At 46.6% G+C, this 18,283-nt stretch overlaps 1 protein-coding gene across 1 annotated transcript in view; it reads right to left on the bottom strand.

Moving 5' to 3' along the window:
* FRAS1 (Fraser extracellular matrix complex subunit 1) overlaps positions 1-18,283 on the bottom strand; it is a 105,926-nt gene that overhangs the window by 64,859 nt on the left and 22,784 nt on the right. The window contains exons 3-9 of the mRNA XM_058025165.1: positions 8,678-8,785; positions 7,280-7,372; positions 5,962-6,121; positions 5,325-5,458; positions 2,791-2,874; positions 2,092-2,193; positions 1,805-1,996 (exon numbers count right to left, since the gene is read on the bottom strand). Coding sequence (XP_057881148.1) covers positions 1,805-1,996; positions 2,092-2,193; positions 2,791-2,874; positions 5,325-5,458; positions 5,962-6,121; positions 7,280-7,372; positions 8,678-8,785 — 873 coding nt within the window. The remainder of the gene's footprint in view (positions 1-1,804; positions 1,997-2,091; positions 2,194-2,790; positions 2,875-5,324; positions 5,459-5,961; positions 6,122-7,279; positions 7,373-8,677; positions 8,786-18,283) is intronic.

The raw sequence follows: 18,283 nt of genomic DNA, 5'->3' as shown, positions 1-18,283 counted from the left end.
GGCTTCACATTTGCTCTGGTTTATTGAGGCAGGTGCCTGAGCAAACAGATCTGCAACTTTAGAAGGAAAATACAAAGGAGAAAGAAAACATGGCATTGTTTTCTGAGCGAACATTTTCTTGTAATTAATTAATGCACACCTTGCACTACTGAGGCAAACCAGGACTGAACATGACTTGAGGGGTTTTGAACCTACACGTTAACATCTCCAGCTGTTGCTCTGCAAGACACCCCTGGCTTTTCTGAACAGTGGATTTTTTTTGTCAGTACCCAAGATGTAGCATGAATATTAACTAATCCTCCCCACTGAGCCATGACAGCAGGCCATCATCATTAGTGTAAATGATCCAATTTACAGCCAGGAGCACGCAGGCAGCTTGCTCAGTGCGCGAGATTTTATGGCAACCACGACTTTTCATCCAGCAAAATCTCTCTGAGCAGTTTCAGTTCCCGTGATCAGCAGCAGCACCACGCCAGGGGTGACTTTGGGTCCCACACTCAGGGCATTTTGGCTCTTTCAAAGGCACAGCCACAGGTGAACATCCACTTTTATGCCTTGATGCGCCCTTTTGTGTCCCATTTGGGAGCCCATGTGTGGGTTTTTACTCCTCTGAACACTCATTAAAACAAGCTAATCCAGTGAAACTGTTATGCTGGGTTTTGGCTGGACCTCAGACACACCACAAGGGTGCTGCTGCTGCTGCTCAAGAGTTAGCACACACAGGCAGGGTCACCAGAAAAGCATCACCACTGAAGCAGAAAACCCAGGAGGCCACAATTCTTTCCCTTTTCCTCACTGACACTGTGAGCCGTAAGCATAAAACAGGTAAGAACCCACCAATTGAAACAGATCACAGAAACACTGAAAGGTTTGGGCTGGAAGGGACAAATGGCCCTGGACACTTCTAGGAATGGGGCAGCCACAGCTTCTGTGGGCAACCTGTGCCAGGGCCTCAGCACCCTCACAGGAAGGATTTGTTCCAAATATCCAATTTAAACCTACTTTCTGCCAGTGTGAAGCCATGACCTCTTATTGTGTCACTCCAGACCCTTGCAAAAAGTCTCTCCATGTTTCTTGGAGCCCCTCAGGTACTGGAAACTGCAATGAGGTTACCCCAAAGCGTTCTCCAGGATGACCAATCCCATCCTCTCAGCCTGTGCAGTGACAGACAACACAGAAGTCTTATCCCACTACAAAAAAAGCCAATTCAAAGCATGTGGGGGAAGCATTCAACCCTATCGAATGCATTTTGCACATCCACTGCAGAGCAAATATAACATAACCTGGCAGGGAGGGTATTAGTTTTGGAGTAAACAGCACTGGGAATAAAACACCTTGCCAGCCTCACTTCCATGCTGAGAGTGACATGGAAAAAATGAAGAAAAGTAGAACACTGACTTCCATGTCCAACTACCTTCCTGAAGACCACTGCAGCACGCAGAATGAAGATAAAAGGAACATTTCTTAGGCTTTAAACCATCTCTGACCTGCACATTTTCCCCATGTTCAGCTCCTGTTAAGTCCAGTGATCACCACTGAATCCCCTGTGTGTCTGACCCTCCACTACAGCAGGCAGACACAGCATGGGAGGGAATCCAAGTTAAATTAACTGGATTTGCTTCACAGTGGAAGCCCACTGTGCAAACTTGCATGGGAAATTCCAGGTTTGCTATCCTCTGTGAAATATTTTTGAGGGGATTGCACAAAACAAGGGCTGGTTCTTCAAGTGCCTCAAGTTGAGAAACAAGAAAAAAGGGAGGGGAAAAAATAAGATCCCAAGCCTTGAGAAGAAAGCCTTTCTCACCTTGGCACACTCCACTTTGGCACACTCAGCTCCCTGGCAGGTGACTTCCCCCTCCTGGCACATGCAGAAGTCACAGAGGGTGCTGTTCCACATCTCCCCGTGGTACCTGATGGTGCCACCATCCAAGCAGCTCCCTTTGGAAGACACACACTCCTCACAGCACTTCCCAGGGCGCTGCACCTTGCTCTGCCCCTGGAAACAGCACCCAGCAGTGAGCAGGGCTCTCTGAGGCCCCTGGCACAGCAGAAGTGCAGCTGGGCTCTCAGAGGTGGGTGATTTTTCAGTACCTCCTCACAGGTGACAGAGCCACAGGTCTCCCTCAGACACCTGACTTCCCCTCTCTGACACACACACGTAATGCAGGCATTTTTTTGCCACTGCTCCCCGTGCTGTTGAAAAAGAACATGGATAGAGCTGTTAAACACTCTTGGAAAACAACCAAATTCCTTCCAGAAACCTGAGCTGCTTATGGAATATGATGGCTCCTTCTGCATGTCTGTATCAGATAATAAACTTTCCTTAGAAAATGCTGATCTCTACGTGCTCAGCAAACAGGAAGGAGAGGGACTGAGGTCTAGATCACACTGTGGATGTGTATTTCTCATTAATTGCAAGCTAGTGGCTTTGGGGAGGCCTAAACTACTATTACTAGCCAAAAAGAATCATTGACAGAAAATCCCACATACATTAAATAATGCACTCAATTAATTCCAGATGACACAATGAAAGCTATAAATACTTTGACCACCAGTGCTTTCTGCTTTCCTCCTTCAAAACAAATGCAGAAGGAAAGTGCCTCATCTGCTTTGGCCAGCAAGTTCTTATGAAGTCCTGATTTCTTTCAGCTCTCTTGCCTTGCCAGGAGGGAAAAAAGCAGTGTTTGTAGTAAGCTATCAGTGCTGGCACAAAGTCAGAGGCTGGGGAGAAGGGAAAGAGAGATGTGCCAAAAATTGGGAGTGGTTTTGGTGTGGTTTGTCACAAGTCACCTGGAACGTTCTTCCCGACACCGAGCAGGGCTTGGGGACACATTCTGGGCAGCATTTTCCAGGAGGCAGAACCATGACTTCCTCCTAAACAGAAGGCAGAGACAAGGGAAAGAAAGCATGAACATCAGTGCTTGGAATTCCAGGCATTTAGCATCCATGGGATAACCCTCTGCCACTCAGGGCTTCATTTTGGCCCCACAGGAGCAGAGTAAAAGGCTTTAAAGATGTTTTCTCCACCTCATTTTCTGTGCTTATTTAGATGGCAGCTGAGGTGTGAATAGATGGAGAGATGCAGATAAATTCATACACATGACATAAAGTGTTTACATTCAGGTATATAGAGGAAAAAAATAATTATACAGCTTGCAGGGAAGACAATAAAGCAGGAGACGGATGAGAGAATTTTTTTTCTGGAATTGCCACATTCTGAGGTTTTGAAGGTGTGATTTACACTCACCACCTCTCAGGCATCTGCACTGTTTTAGTTAAATCCATCCATACTGTCTGTGCAGATGCTAAATTATGCTTAAAACTGGATTTTTCCAATTTCAATTTTTTTTACAATGGATTTAAATCATGTTGTAAAATGCTGGCACTTCACACCAATATTAATTTTCCTGTGTGCCTCAACTCCAACCATCCAAAACCTGGCTAATTCCATTGCTCCCAGTCCATGTACATCCTACAGCTGGGAACAGCACTGCTCATCAGTCAAACCCTAAGCTCCCAAAGAAACAGTGGAAGACTTTGCACAAAAGTTACCAAGCAAAATTTCCCAGCAGAGTTAAAGGACCTTTTTTTGTATTTTGGTGGCATGCAACTGGAATTTTTGGCATTCTTCTCCCTCAGCTCCTAGGGAAGAGCAAAGTTATCAGAAAGATGGAAGATGAGAGTTTAATCCTGTGAGAATTTTTGTCTTGGCTTTTGTGGAGTGGAGAACAAAGGAAGGGACAGAGATAAAGGCCCATGCAAGAAAATTTTTGGTTTGGCTGAGATCAGAACAGGTTCTTTGCACACCCTGCTAATGTCCCTTCCAGTGGGACATTAGGAAATGCCTGGAACACCATCAGAACTGGCTTTCTGCTGCATTAACTTGGATGCTGCTACCCAATTACTCTCAAATACATCCCAGCAACAGCCCAGTCCTGATTCCATAAATTAGATCCTAATGATTAGCTGATTAAACATTAGTGCAATGGCTCAGCAGGTAACGCCAGCCCACTTGGAGTGGGAAAGGAGGGATCTAAAGCAGGCAAAAATTCCTTTTAATGCACAGTACTTTGTAAATGAATACTAATGGAATATCTCAGGACAAAGCAAAACACAATTAACACACACACATACACACACACTAACAGGTGGGGTTTCATCTATCAAAAAAAAAAAAAAAGTGTTAATTGTCCAAACATCTGTCCAGTAACAGAAAGCTGGGAATGCATCAATAGAGAAAAAGGTTTGTCAGTACTGCTTTTGATTTTCTCAGTGAAGAGTTCTCATTCAGGGAGCTCCTGGATTCATCATTGGATATATCAAAAATACTTGGAAAATGGCAGTCCCTAAAACATAAAGTCAAGGTCAGAGACAAGGATTTCCAGGGAAGCAGTTCCAGGCATGCTGCTGCAAAGGAGTACACCAAGGGGCCCAAAACCAGGGTACCATGGGCCCCATGAAAAAGATCCAAAGAGCACAGTCACACCCTCCAACACAACAACAAGAATTCCAAAATCTAAGTGATTTGCCCTGAGTCCGGAGTACTGTGAACAGTTTGCTGCCTTTCCTAACCCTGTGTTAATGCTGTGTAGAGTCTTGTAGGGTTTTGGCTGTGTTGATCCCTGCATAAATGCTAAAAACTCATCACTTGTCCACAGCAAAGACCTTGGAGACAGCAGTGTCCCTCCTCTCCTAACTGGACTAAAACCATGAGGTTGCCTAACTCCTCTTCCCAGTTTTGTTGTTTTCTAAACACAGAGACAGAAGGAACACTGCTCCGAGACTTTTCTTTCAGCTCAAGTTGCCTTGTTTTTCTGAAGGCAAAAGGGGAATTTCACCCACAGTTGACTACTCTCAAATGCACTTCTAGAGTTCTTGTACAAAAAAAAAAAAAATTAACAAAATCTGCAGATCAAGCTTTCCAGCTGCAAACCAAACATTGAAATTTGTAAAGTTAAACCCCATTATAAATCTTGTGTTTTCATTCCTTCACCCAACAGAAACAAAAACATTTCCTGATCAACTCCAGATCAATTTTTTTTGAGTGGAAACAAAAAGTAGTTTCTTTATACATAATTTTTGCCTAATTAACCAGCAAAGGGATGATAAAAATGAAATGATGAGGAAAGAAAGTATTAGGGAACAGACACACAGGCTTCACCGTCACTCCACACATTTCTGCAGGGCAAATATCTCTTTTCCAAACCACCCACTTGTCACCCAGAAGCTTTGCTTGCTGGTTTGTTCCCCAGCATGAGAAATGCACGCTGCCCACAGGAAGGGAGGTGCTGAGGAGCATTCCCAGAAGGCTGGAGGGTGCTGACCTGGCTGCAGAGCAGAGGCTGGCAGGAAGCTGTGGAGCACTGAGCTGCACCATCCCTGCAGACACACCTGGAGCACCGACCCAGGCTCCAGCCCTCTCCATCCTGGAACACGTGGCCATCAAAGGAGCAAGGCTCTAAGGGACAGGAAAACAAGGAGGAGGTTTATTTTCCAATGCCCTTTCATCCCTTTCTGTCACCCATAGTTAAAACACAGCTCCTGTGTATCTCAGAATTCCAAACTGCCAAAGCAGGTTAAGAGGGCAACAATTCCCCCAGTTTCCAAGGGGCTTGTGCGTTAAGAGCTCTGGATGCATCACTCCCACTGGGACTCTACAAGGAAAGGCACCCAACAGCTGAAGAAGCATTTCTGGAACTTGCACTCCAAGTGCACAGGGAATACCTGAGGTTTCTTTCCCTGTTTTAATCTCCAAAATGAGGACAACATTAGGCACATCTGCTCCCTGCTCAAAGCTTGCCTCCACCTCTTGGCCCATGAGTGAAGCCATTAAAAATGTAAAGATGGCAGCAGGAGAGAAAGGGAATTTCTCACAGTGTGTCCCCAACAAAACTGCACAAAAACAGAAAAGCTTTCCAGATTTGGGGTTAAAAGGAGGTTCTGAGCTCAGACAGTACTCACCACCAGGGCCCACACATCTGGGACAGCAGGAGCCCTGGGCAGTGTCCTGCAGCTCCCCTTGGGCACAGGTGAGGGCTGGGCAGGTCCTGGGGCTGCAGGTCACCTTCCCGTGGGCGCAGGAGCAGCGCACACATGCCGAGCTGGCCCACTGCGTGCCGTGCTGCACACAACACAACAACACAACCAAGGGCACAGTGAGAGCTGGAAATGAGCCTTGTCCCCTTGCAAGTTCCTCCTCTCTCCAGGATGAGGCTTGGCACTGATAAAAAGTGGTTTTCTGACCACGTGGCAGCAGGATTGGGATGTGAAATGCAATTGAGGTACGAATACATCCGTATCTTTTTTGTGGGGATGCCTGCCCAAAGAACAGGCTCAAAAAGAGCCAAAAGACAAAAGCTGCAGCAGGAAAATGCAGAAATAGCACAAGAAGAAATGTAATGTATTATGATAAAACACAGTGCCACCAAATGACAGGCACAAAGAAACACGAGAAGAGGATGGGTATGCTACCCCTCCTGTTCCAGATTTTGTTTAGCTTGTACCAGCTTCATGCTGGCCATGCCTCATGCTGGAACAAAGGGTTTCAACATCCATCTCAGGTGTGGAGAGCACAGCCCTCCAATATGCACAGCCCTGCAAATATGTCTGGGCATTTTAGCATATTTCTTGAGTTTGGACCTGACTTGCTTCTTGTGAAACAGAAAAGTCTGTAAGAGACCACACATAGGACTTGAGTTTGCTGTTAAGTCATTTTTCTACATTTGCCAGTTGTTTGACATGATTCATTAACTACTACCCATGAATCTTGATTTTTTTTCCTCATCTCCAGACACTTATTCTGATTGTTTTGGCCTTTCAGCCCCCCTGGGTGAAACCACATCCCAGAACCTGCTCTGTGAATAATTCAGGATTACAGAACACAGAACCCAGGTGGTAGAGCAGCAATCAATCTCTGGCAGCATAGGTGGCTGCTGAGAGGAAAACTTCTCTGAGCACAGCTAATATGTCAAGCTCTCTGTGCTTTGCTCCCCTTCTGATGTTACTGTACTGCCTCAGCCAAGCACAGAAACAGCAAAGGGAAGGAATCAGTGGGGGAATTTCTCCCATTAAGCCACGCAGGACACACAACTGCTCAGCAACTGCAAACCCCGCTGACCAAACTCCTGCTAAATTCCACTCTCTGGCAGTGACAGGATACAAATGCAGAGATCCATCCTTCCCCTGCACAGCAGCTCAGCAGCCTCCACTGGCTGCAGCAAACAGGGAGCTAAAAGCAGGTAAGGATGGTCCCTGCTGAGGCAGTGGGCAGGGCACTCACGCTGTGGATCTGTCCCTCGTGCTGGCAGAATCCTTCGGCTCGGGAGGCACACTGGGGGCAGCACTTGTTGGAGGCTATTTGGAGCACTTCTCCCTGAAAAGAGACAGGATTCCAACAAGCAGCTGACATCAAACAGGGACTCTAAAATGAAAGTGAAGCCATGAGGCCTGGCTGGACCTGGTGCTCTCAGCTCAGAAAGGAGAGGTTTCAGGTGAAATACAGAATGCTGCTGCACTACATTGCCTTTCTGAGAGGTGGCACAGCACTTTGTGTGTTTGACATTGTGCCCTCAAAATAACAGCAGAATTTACACCCCCAAGAGTACAGCTGGGAATTCTTCAGCTGAACCAGTTTTCAAAGAATGAAAAACAAAATTCAAGGTTCTTCACTAAAAGGCCACTGAGAAACATGGGACAGATGTTGCTGAAACAAGATCAGCCATATTTGCATAAATCTCATAATGAGTAGATAAGAAATAAACCATAGAGAAAGACGATGATTTCTGACCTTGCTTTTCTGTTGGTGGTTTAGCCTTGAAGCATGAAAGGATTTTTTTCTTCTGAGATCCTTGGTGATCCTTTTCAATGTTTAAATGACCAGATGTTTTTGGAACACTTAAACATTTTATCTTGGAGATTGCCCATGTCGAGGAGTCACACAGATTCGCTTGACACTATAAACCTATTTCCCTTTATGAGCTTTAAAGTAGCTACCTTTTCATTTATCTGATTTTTATCATTTTATCTAGTGCACTCATTATTACATGTGCCATGACAGCACTTGATCTCCCTCCTCTTTAGCACAAAAATTCCTACTCGTTCAGTCTAGCTTTAATCAATACACAGCAATAATAATGGGGAAAACCAGTAAGAATCAAAATTATTTCCTCATTAGTGCTGTCATATTGGGAAACATTTTAACCTGCTTCACAAAGCCATATAATTATCCTGACAGCCTCTTTAAAACTCTCTTTTTCACTGCTATTTATGCACTCTACCCCAGCAATCCAGATGTTAATGCAAGGCCAATCCCATGGCCAATTAATGAAGACCCAGACAAAAACAAGCAGGAGACAAGGAAAGCTCAGCAACCATCACGAGGAAGAAGAAACTGGGGGACAGACAATCTCAGCTCTGTTGTTGCTCAGCAGAGTGGAAAGTGCCCATCTGCACCTTCCAGGGAGCCCCAGCCCCACCTCCAAAGGAAGGGAGGCTCATGCTGGGAGGCTGGAGCCCAGTTCAGGGGCTTCCTTTGGGATCAAGCTGCTCCAACACCCGGCCTCTGGCTGCAGCCAAGGGGACAAAGGCTTCCCCCACGATGTGTTGTCGCTCCAAGGAGGAGTGCAGGGACTCAGAGCCCGTGCCTGGCTCTGGGCAGCCACAGGCACTCAGCCCTTACCTTCTGGAAGTCACACTGAGGGGCTCTGCAGACTGTAGGCTGGCAGGTGACAACGCCGCTCCGGCACCGGCAGTCCTGGCAGGAATCCGGCTTCCAGGAGGTGTTATTCTGCAAAGCAAGTTGGAAACCAGGCCCATGCAGCACAGGGCACGTCCTGTCTTGACAGCACCTCTCAAATAGCTCCACAGAGACGGACTGCAACGGAGCCCCTCCCTCCCACACGCTTCTCAGGCCCTGTGTTGGCACTTGTCACTCAGCAGCTTCCAAAACACAGCTGAAAGACGAGGCCATGCAGGGCCAATCATCAGCTCCAACAGCAACACAATCCAACCTCCAAGAGCCCCAGGTGAGTACAACATCTCTGGAAAACTTCCCTGTGATCAGGCTCACACTGCCCACACTGCAGGGTGATCCCAGGTGGTGCTGAGGCAGCAGAGGTGGCTTTGAGGCAAAGCTCCTGGGCTTTGCTCTACCTGGGCATGTGTATTCCCAAACACCACAGAGGAGACTGGCCATGCAGAGAGCCTGAAACATCTGGAAACAGCTGTCACCACCACTCCATCAGTGCACCCAGCTGGAACACCCACAGCTAATTCACAAGGGTTTCCACCAGCCGTGCTTGACCCCCTTCCATTCCCTCCCCGCTGAGGTCACGATCCCACGCTGCCTCCACAAGAAAAGGGCAAGAGGAGGATCAGTTTCTCAGCTGAAACACTGCTTGCAGCTAGTCAATCCCTGTCCCTGTTGTATAGACAAACACTGGCACCACACAGGATGTTCTCCTGGGTAGGATGGACAGCCCCCAGCCCAGTCATCCAGCCTCTTTTCTAAGGAGACCAGACCTTGCTGTTCATTTACACCGTGTAGTGATTTACCTCAATATACTCACAGTGCTAGGCAGGACTTAGGAAGGATGATTAACAGTTGACTGCCACGAGCACATTTACAGCTAACTACTAAAACTGTTAAGCATAATGATAAAATACTGAAATGTGCCTTAAAGGCCCATTAGGACGCTTAATGAGAGAAAAAATATCCTGAAAAACCAGGCCACTTGCTCAGGCACTTCAAGAACATCAATCTGCAAATAGTGGGATGGCCAAAAATATTACCAAAAAAAAAAACTCCTTGGGTCTCTGCCCTGCTTTCCAAAAGCATTTCTCCCACATCAGTGGCAATGCTGACCTTAGAAGGTGCACAGCCCCTGGGCAAGGCAAAGAGGGATGGTAATTCCTGCTCAGGAACACAGCTGGCTCTCCCCTGGCTCACACAGGGCTGCAGAACAGAAACCCTGACATCATCTCTGCCAGCAGATTGATGGTGCAGTTAGGGAAGAAATGAAGGTTAAGTGATGTGTGTGCCAAGCTGTAGCTAACACATACACTGGAGTTAACTCATCCTGCTGGCTTCAGCAGAGCTCCGTGTTGGAAAGCTGGCAGGGAAGGCAGCCACAGGGTAACCAGGAGTGGGAAGGGAGGGGACAGACTCAGTGCCCCATCCTTTGGTTCTCCTAAACCTTCACCTCTGATCTCTCATGCTTAGTAAAACTTTTAAAAAAGGAAAATAATTTTCTCCATGGAATAATAACCAAAGGAACCTCATGGCACAATGTCAACACAGAGCCATCCTTATTCACATTTTTAGACTTAAATGCTCAGGTTTGTGGTAAGAAAACCCCTCTTTGCTCTTCCTCCTCCCCTGGTTTCTATCACAGCCCAAGCAGGCTGGCTCCTGTCTGTGGGCTCAAATCAGCTGCTTCTAAATTCCTTTTGCCAGGTAGAGGATCAAAACCAACACTTCCCGGCAGAGTTTTAAAAAATTCATTATCTAGTTAATAGTCAGGAAATTACCACCTGATCTGTTGGGATATGAGAGTTTCCCAAGCACTTCACGGGTCTCAGTGTCCAGCTTTTTGGACAATTCAACATTTAGCTTAGGATTCCTGGCAGCAGACCTAAAGTGTCCAGTTTGGAAAGTCTGGATCCCACCTATCTGTCCTGTTGTGAGGGGAGTTTGCTGGTGCTCACCCAGCAGGCACAAGGACACCTCAAAGTTCCCAGGCAATGCAGTTCCAAACATAGAGGAGGACTTTGCAGTAGACACCCAAAGAACTGCTGGAAACCTGCCTGCATCTTCTCCAAGGCTCTGCACCTCACTGGACAAATTATCTGCTGCAAGCTAAGTGCTGGATTCCAATCCTGTTGAGAGTGTGTTTTTATCAATGACAATTTCAGGGGCTTTTTCCTTACCAGTACTAATATAATTAACAGTATAAATAATGAAATACCATGCAGAGAGCACTTTGAAGATGGAAAGGATTCCTTAAACACCAAGTAGTGCCATTATAATTTATTAATTCCCTGGATTTCCCTACATCAAAAGAAGAAATGATACCTAATTCAACTGAATTTTAAAACACCATGCTGCAAGAAGAGATACATCTACATTACTTGGGCCAGCCTGCAGAACAGGGGCCAAAAAACCAAGAAATGCTCCCAAACCTTTTGAGCCTGCAGACAGCCAGACCAAGACAAAATGAGATAAAACTGGAGACACAGGAGCACAGTGTGATGGGTTTGGAGAATACTGATGAGGATTTAGAAAAGGATAAAAGAAGGAGGCAAGAACACAACAAGCAGTAAAAGCAAAGAAAAAGCTCCAAAGAGCAGACATGGAGCAAAGGGAGCCCAGAGCAGCTGTGAGTGCTCCTGGTTTGCTGCTGTCACCCTGTCACATGAACCAGAGCACAGAAAGACCTAAATCTCTTGGAGCAGTGCTTTTTCAACTGGCTATCAGCACTTCAGACAGCTGCACCTGTCCCTCCTCGACCTCAACAACAAAAAAAAAACCCACCCCACCCAACAAATCACAAATAACCAGTCTGCTATTAATATGTGAAAAGCCTCAGTAATTTATTCAGGATATCATCACACCAGATAACACTGTGGGAGCTATTCTGTTGCAGCGACAGGGGAAACAAGAAGCACACAACAGCTGGTTTGCATCCTCTTACGGCTCCCTGAAAATACCCAGTCCATGCCTGAAATGTCCCTGGGTGCTGGGGTGTCCCCTGCAGCACGCAGGACCTGTGAAGCCGGTCCCTGGGGTGGTGGCATGGCTGCAGTTGCTCAGCAGGGTGAAGGCAGCAGAGCACAGCTGCAGCCCTTGTGCCAGCCAGGGGTCAAGCTGCACGTTTGTGCTGTCACAGCAAAAACAAGGGGGTTGCTGCTTGTCCTGCACCCCACCAATCACCTGAGGGTGATGAGGGGTCTGGAACACCTCTCCCACAAGGAGAGACTGTGGGAGCTGGGCCTGGTTAGCCTGGAGAAGACTGAGAGGGAATCTCATCAATCCATACAAGTATCTCCAAGGTGTGCCAGTTTTTGTGTGCCCAGTGACAGGAGAAGAGGCAGCAGCCATAAACTAACACACAAGGAGTCCCACCTCACCATGGGGAAGAGCTTCTTTCCATGAGAATGGCAGAGCACTGGGACAGCTGCCCAGGGACCAAACTCACCCAGACCCATCCCTGTTCCAGGTGACCCTGCCTGGGTTGGACTGGGTGACCTGCAGAGCTCCCTCCCACCCCCAGCCATTCTGGGATTCTGTGGGTAACTCTCCCAGAGGCTGCTCTGCCCCAGACTCTGCTTTGGGGAGCAGGGAGCTGAGAAACCCCTGGGAGAGAAACCACGGGGAGAAACCCCCGAGGGAGCTCCAAGTCCGAGTGCCAGGTGGGATTTACCTCCCAAGTCGTTCCTGTGCCAGAGACAACTGAGAACAGGCAGGGATCGGGTGTCTCAGAGGAGGAATTCCAGGCAGGCAGAGCCCGGAGCAATTACACTTTTGGTAACAATTACCAGCATCACCCAGCGGCTGCCAGGCGAGGAGCCCTGGCAGCACCGCTTTCATTTGTCATTTCCACTCCAATTACCTGACAATGCCAGAAAATTGGCAGGAGAAGCCCCAAGGAGGGGGAAGCACGGAGAGCACTGCATGGTCTGTGGGGATACCCATTAGTGGAGCAATGAGGAGATGAAAGCAATTCAGAGCCACATAAAGGATTCCCAGTGTCCACTGGGTTTGGATTTGATGTTTTATCTCTGGCAACGGGGAGCTGTTGCTCTGCTGAGTGTGTTTTTTAGATCTGGTATTTGCTGGCAGATAATAGAAGCTCCTTGACAAGGGGGTTTTAATGGGCTCGTTCCAGCATGCCCACAGCCAGAGAGCAACACGGGAACACAGGGCTCGGGAATCACATGGAAATTCGGCTCCTCTCCGTGGAAACAGCTTCAGTCCCATGTCCTAGGAGAGCACAGAGCGGCTAAGGTAAAGCACAGGGCTTGATTAACCGCACAGCAACACGAACACACTGTTCCAGGAAAGGGAACCAGCTCTCCCCTTCTTCCAGTCAGGGAATTAAGAAGTTACATAAAGTAAAACAAGGTACTGTTTTCACAGTTCAACAGTCTGCCACGTTTTCCAACTGTGATAATCTTTCACCAGTTGTACCAGCCTCGTAAAAATCAAGAGTCTAAAAATAACATTTCCCAGCAGTCCTAAGATATTTTAGGGATAAGATATTCCAAAATGTTCTTCAAATACTTAGGTACTGTTGTAATCTTCATCCTATCTTTCACATAGACACCAGGAAAGGGCCCCAAATGAACCAAATGCACTATGTAAAACTATGGTTTCAAATTATTGGTTCTAACCAGGATTTAAATCAGCACACAGAGGTCTTTGTTCAATATTTTGGGAGCAGCAGTGTTCCTTTAGAAAGGTTAATACCTTTTGGTTTGTCACTATTAGATTCACCCAAAACAACTTGCAGCCTCTTTGCAAATTTTATTCTCACATTAAATCAATCTATAAATGGACTAAATAGGAAAAACAATTACTATTTTCTCCCATCTTCTTATGCTGCAGAATTTTTCCACGCCCAGTTATGTGTTTTGATGAACAGCACACACCAGAAATTCTTCTCAGCATGCAGGAATAATATTTGGGGTCCTCCTGCTGGTTTTTCTCCCCTTTGCCCAAGTAGCTCCTAACCTGCCAACTGGCAAAATTCAAACATCCTGCCCCCAAAATGACTTGTGAGTAGATATCAAACTGTTAATGGACATCAAACCCAAAGTGCTTGACTGAACAGCTGTGGAAAAAAAGGGAGGCAAAGGATTAATTTAATCTAAACTAGATCACAGCTTTAATGATAGCACTTATTACAGCATAATGGCTACTTCTGGAGCAGCAGGGGTGCCCATCTCTGCTCTGTGATGCTCTGGATGCAGGTCATGTTCTGTCCCCTTCAAGTGATGCTGCTTGCTCCAAACTTGAACCTGGGAGAGCCACCAGGATGCCAGCAGCCATCAGCCAGTGACAGATGTGTCAAATGATGAAGTGAGACTGCCAGGGGAATGTGGGATTTCAATTTGGAATGCAGGTTATGGGGGGCCAAATGCTGCCATGTTAACTGCATCATCTCAGCCAAGGCAGAGTGAACAAGACAGACTAAGCCTTTTATCCCTTTTCTAACAATAATAACAAAAAAAAAAAAAAAAAAAATCCCATCAGGCCATGGAAACCCTTGCAGCTGATTCAGCAGAGGAAGGAAATTTCCTTCAGTTCCAGTCATGGCCCTCAGAAGCTCTGCACCAGGTGAAAGGTAACTCTAATTCTACTTCTTGAAGGCAACAATCCACTCCTGAGCAATTCTGCAAGCCATGTCAGCAAATGTAGAGCTATCTCCAGTTCCAGGCAGGATATTTAGGAAGTGTCCTTTCCAAGCAAGGAATTACACACCTCAAATCCTGCTGTTGTCACTGTGGGTCCAAGCACAGTAATGTCCCTTCCAGCCTCCAGAAAATACAGCCCTTTATGTCCTTATCTTCCATCTCAGCTCCCTGGGCAGCAGATTAATGAAGTGGATCTCCCTTCCCTTCCAAAGGGAAAGAGGACCCCTGCACAGTCATTAATCTTGGAGAGCAAAGGCTTCACTAAAGAGCAAAAATGATGAAGAAAAGCCTGTACAATAAGGAAATGTGCAGAGTATCCTCACGTCCTCCAGAACTGTTTCCAATATTGCTCTGGTTCACTGGGAGCTGTTGAGATTCAAGAAGGTGACAGTCTTATGTCCAAAACCAAATGGAAATAATGGCAGCAGAAAGTGGGTGACACCTCAGTGCTTGACTCAAACACAGGCTCCTTGCTGCCTTCTCTTACAAATGAGTCAATTAATTGACTCTGGCACACGGAAATTACACACCCAAAAAACAAAATCAGGTTTAAAATATCCTGAAGAGGGCAAAGATGATAGATGTGTTCGTGTGCTTCAGTGCTGTGAAGTGGAATCAAGTTCATTGGGATCAAGAGGGCCAGCATGAGGGGAAGGAGGGAAGAAGTTAAGCAGCACAGTTCTTGGCATTCACTGGGTCACACGTGCTTTAAAAATTATCATTATTTTTTTTACAGTGACAACAAAATCCCACCAAACAACTCAGGAGAACTACAGCTAATTGCCCCTCTCTCTATGAAATGAAAGTGCCAGGGTTACAAAAGCTTATCCTGTCCAAGAGTGACGAGCAGACTGAGGAAGAAGAGGCAAAACTTGTGGAATAACACCAACAGGGAAGCAGCCATGGCCAGAAGGTGCAGGGGAGGAAAATGTAACTCCAGGGCTGGAAAGGCGGGTCAGATGGATCACAAACCATGGCTTTCCAGAGAAGGCATAAAAAGCAGCTCCACGAGGCACTGAAACTCCCTCCCGTGAGGCAGATAAAAGATGGACAGAGAAACAGGGCATGGGTTGGCCTCAGCAGACGAAGTACCAGTCTATTAATTAGCATGATTGGCCATCAGTCAGAAATAAACCATATTATCCATTGCTAAATGGCAGCATTCAGCAGGAAGCAAATTGCACATGTCTCTGAGCTCATGCTGGAACAGTTCCTTTTGCTTTCATTATTCAGAAGCACCGTGTGTAGGGTCATGGCAAAAAAAAATATTTATTTAAAATCGAAGCCCTGTAATCCTATGTAAAGCATATTTATTTTTTCAGTGCACACCACCATGACTCTGATGAGTGCACACCACCATGAATCTGGACCTGATTTCCAGCACAGTGCCAGGGAGATGTCAGGAGTTGCTCTGGAAATAACCATGATCCATACCTGGAGCATCTCTCCAATTTGTTCCCTTTACCCTTCTATAGAAAAACTGATTTTACAAAATTTGACTGTCCACAGGAGAAGCAAGCCAAGGACAAAGATTACCATAACCTCTAGAGCTCCTGCACATGAATTTTGTCTCTCACCCCCTTCTCAGTACTGAACATCTGTCTCAGAATAAATCTTGGAACAATTTACACAGCAAGCCCGTCATGGGGGCTGCAGCAGCAAGGCTAAGAGGGAGCACAAGCACTTATTTAGACTCTTGAAAGCAGACTGGGGGGGTTCCTAAATCTCTCCAGTGCCCATCGTGTAAAACAGGGACAGTTTTATATCAAAGCACTTGGCTCCTTCACTGTAGTGATGTCTCAATCTACAGAAGCTGCTCCATGAAATATTTAGCAGAGGCAAAGCATATGCATCCCTTAAGTTCAGGCTGAGGAAGAAAATGCATCTTCCCTCCGTCCTGAGGCAGCAAGAATGGGGTGGGTATTACACCAGGTAATACCTGAGAAGGTGCTTTTGTTAACCATTTTAACTCTCCCTCTTTAATAAGCTTGCAGCAGCGCTTGGTAATGTGTTTTCTGGCTCACATGAAGCCTCAGGGATCACTGTCCACACAGATTCAGTGAGAGGAGGAGCACAGGGCTCTGCTCACATCCCTCTCCATGCCATGGATATTTGCCAGGCTGAAGATTGCTCCCTGACATGGTGTGAGCCAATTCCTGTCAGGCTGCTTCACGCTTGGTTAGAAATAATTGCTGCCTCATTACAAATTTAATCATGACACTGTGATAGGGCAGAACTCTTCCTTGCAATCTCCTTCTCTTCCTTCTCGAAGATGATGTGAAACAGATTGACCACTGTGCAGCTTAGGTAGTTTTAATTTAATTTTTTTTCCTCCTCAAAGAAGGAAATCCCATTTTCCAATATTTTGTTCATGAAGTTCTACATGGAAACATCTCACATGTTTCTTCAGAAACATCTCACTATGCCTTTAACTCCAGGTTCCAGCAGGATCCTCAGGTTTTAAGTTTTTATTCGTGTGCATCTACTTGGAGAAGGTCTCAAAGTAGAAGAGTGCCACACTTGAGGGCTTGCCTGTTCCCTGAACGAGTCACAGCTTCCCTGAAGAATGCAGAGATTTCGGAAAAGCGGCACAGGAAACACTCCTGAGGGAAGTGTCCTCTCTACTGAATGGGTCAGGAAGGAAAAGCCCAGGATGGAGAGGGAGAGGTTCCCTTGTAACACAGCTGTTAAACCTGGGAGATGATTCCACACTTTTCTTTCCCCACCTTCACCCCGTCTGTGCCATGACTGTAGCTGATGCCATCACCAGCCTGGCACCTTCCTAGAGATACAGAAATCCCACACCAGGGATGAATGGGATCCACCTGATTGCAGGGATTAACTCAGTTCTAAGGAAGAAGCCCTCCAGAGAAAAGGCAGGGTAATCTCCCTTGGTGCACAAGAGTTACTTCTAAGAACATTACAGCAAAGCACAAAGGAACATTTCCTGAACTGCAGGTACTTAGAGCAGCTCCAATCACAATCCTGGTTTCAGTACACCCATCTCTCCTGAAGATCATGGTGGTGGGAATTCCCATCAGCAAGGCCTTGGTGCTTCCAACACTTTCAGGTGTCTCCCTACCTGTTACTCCCTATGCTTTCAAAACCAGCAGCATGTAAACAAAGCACAACCTGATACCAAAAAAGAGTAGGGGATTTAGAAAAATACTCTGTTGTATTTTTCCTTCCTTCCCTTTCCCTCCTTTTTTTCCCCCTCAGCAAAATAAAAAAATTGAGCTGGGAGATTGGATACTATGAATTAACTTTCTTTCCTGCACAGCTCTTCCACTCCTCTGCACTGGCACCCTTCCCAGAGGTCTGTGCACACCAGCATGCATGGATGGCTTTTCCAAACACCTGCATCCATCATTTCATTTGACCTCCAGAGGCCACATTCTTCCCTGCATCTTGAGTTACCTTTATCTTAAAAAGAAAAAAAGAAAAGCAATGTGTGGGTCACCAGAGTGAAGCTGGCAGCAGGCTCCCTCCCTTCCTGCCTGAAGGGAAACATCCCTGGCTCCCTGGGTCAGTGGTGCCCGGCTCAGCCACAGCTCCTGCACTGCACCAGCCCAGAGGAGAGCCTGCCCCAAAACACAGCCTTCACCTTGTGCCTGGTGTTCCCCTCTCAGGGCCATGAGCAATGTTGTTTCAGGCTCTGGGAAGAAACTGCCATCATGAGACAGCCCATTTTTCAGGAGCTTGGGAACACGAAGTATTTCAGTGTTCTTTTCTACAGTGCAGTAAATATTGCACTTGGAATCCACCTGACAGCTGCTTAAGTCCTGCTAGGAATGCAACCTTCAGCTTCTGTCAAGTACAGCTGTGCCTGCCCCAGCCCTGGAAGTGCTCAAAGCCAGGCTGGATGGGGCTT

This window comes from Melospiza georgiana, chromosome 5 (genome assembly GCF_028018845.1).
Source record: "Melospiza georgiana isolate bMelGeo1 chromosome 5, bMelGeo1.pri, whole genome shotgun sequence".
Taxonomy (NCBI): domain Eukaryota; kingdom Metazoa; phylum Chordata; class Aves; order Passeriformes; family Passerellidae; genus Melospiza; species Melospiza georgiana.
The sequence above is the reverse complement of the archived record's forward strand: the minus strand, read 5'-3'. Positions and strand labels throughout refer to the sequence as shown.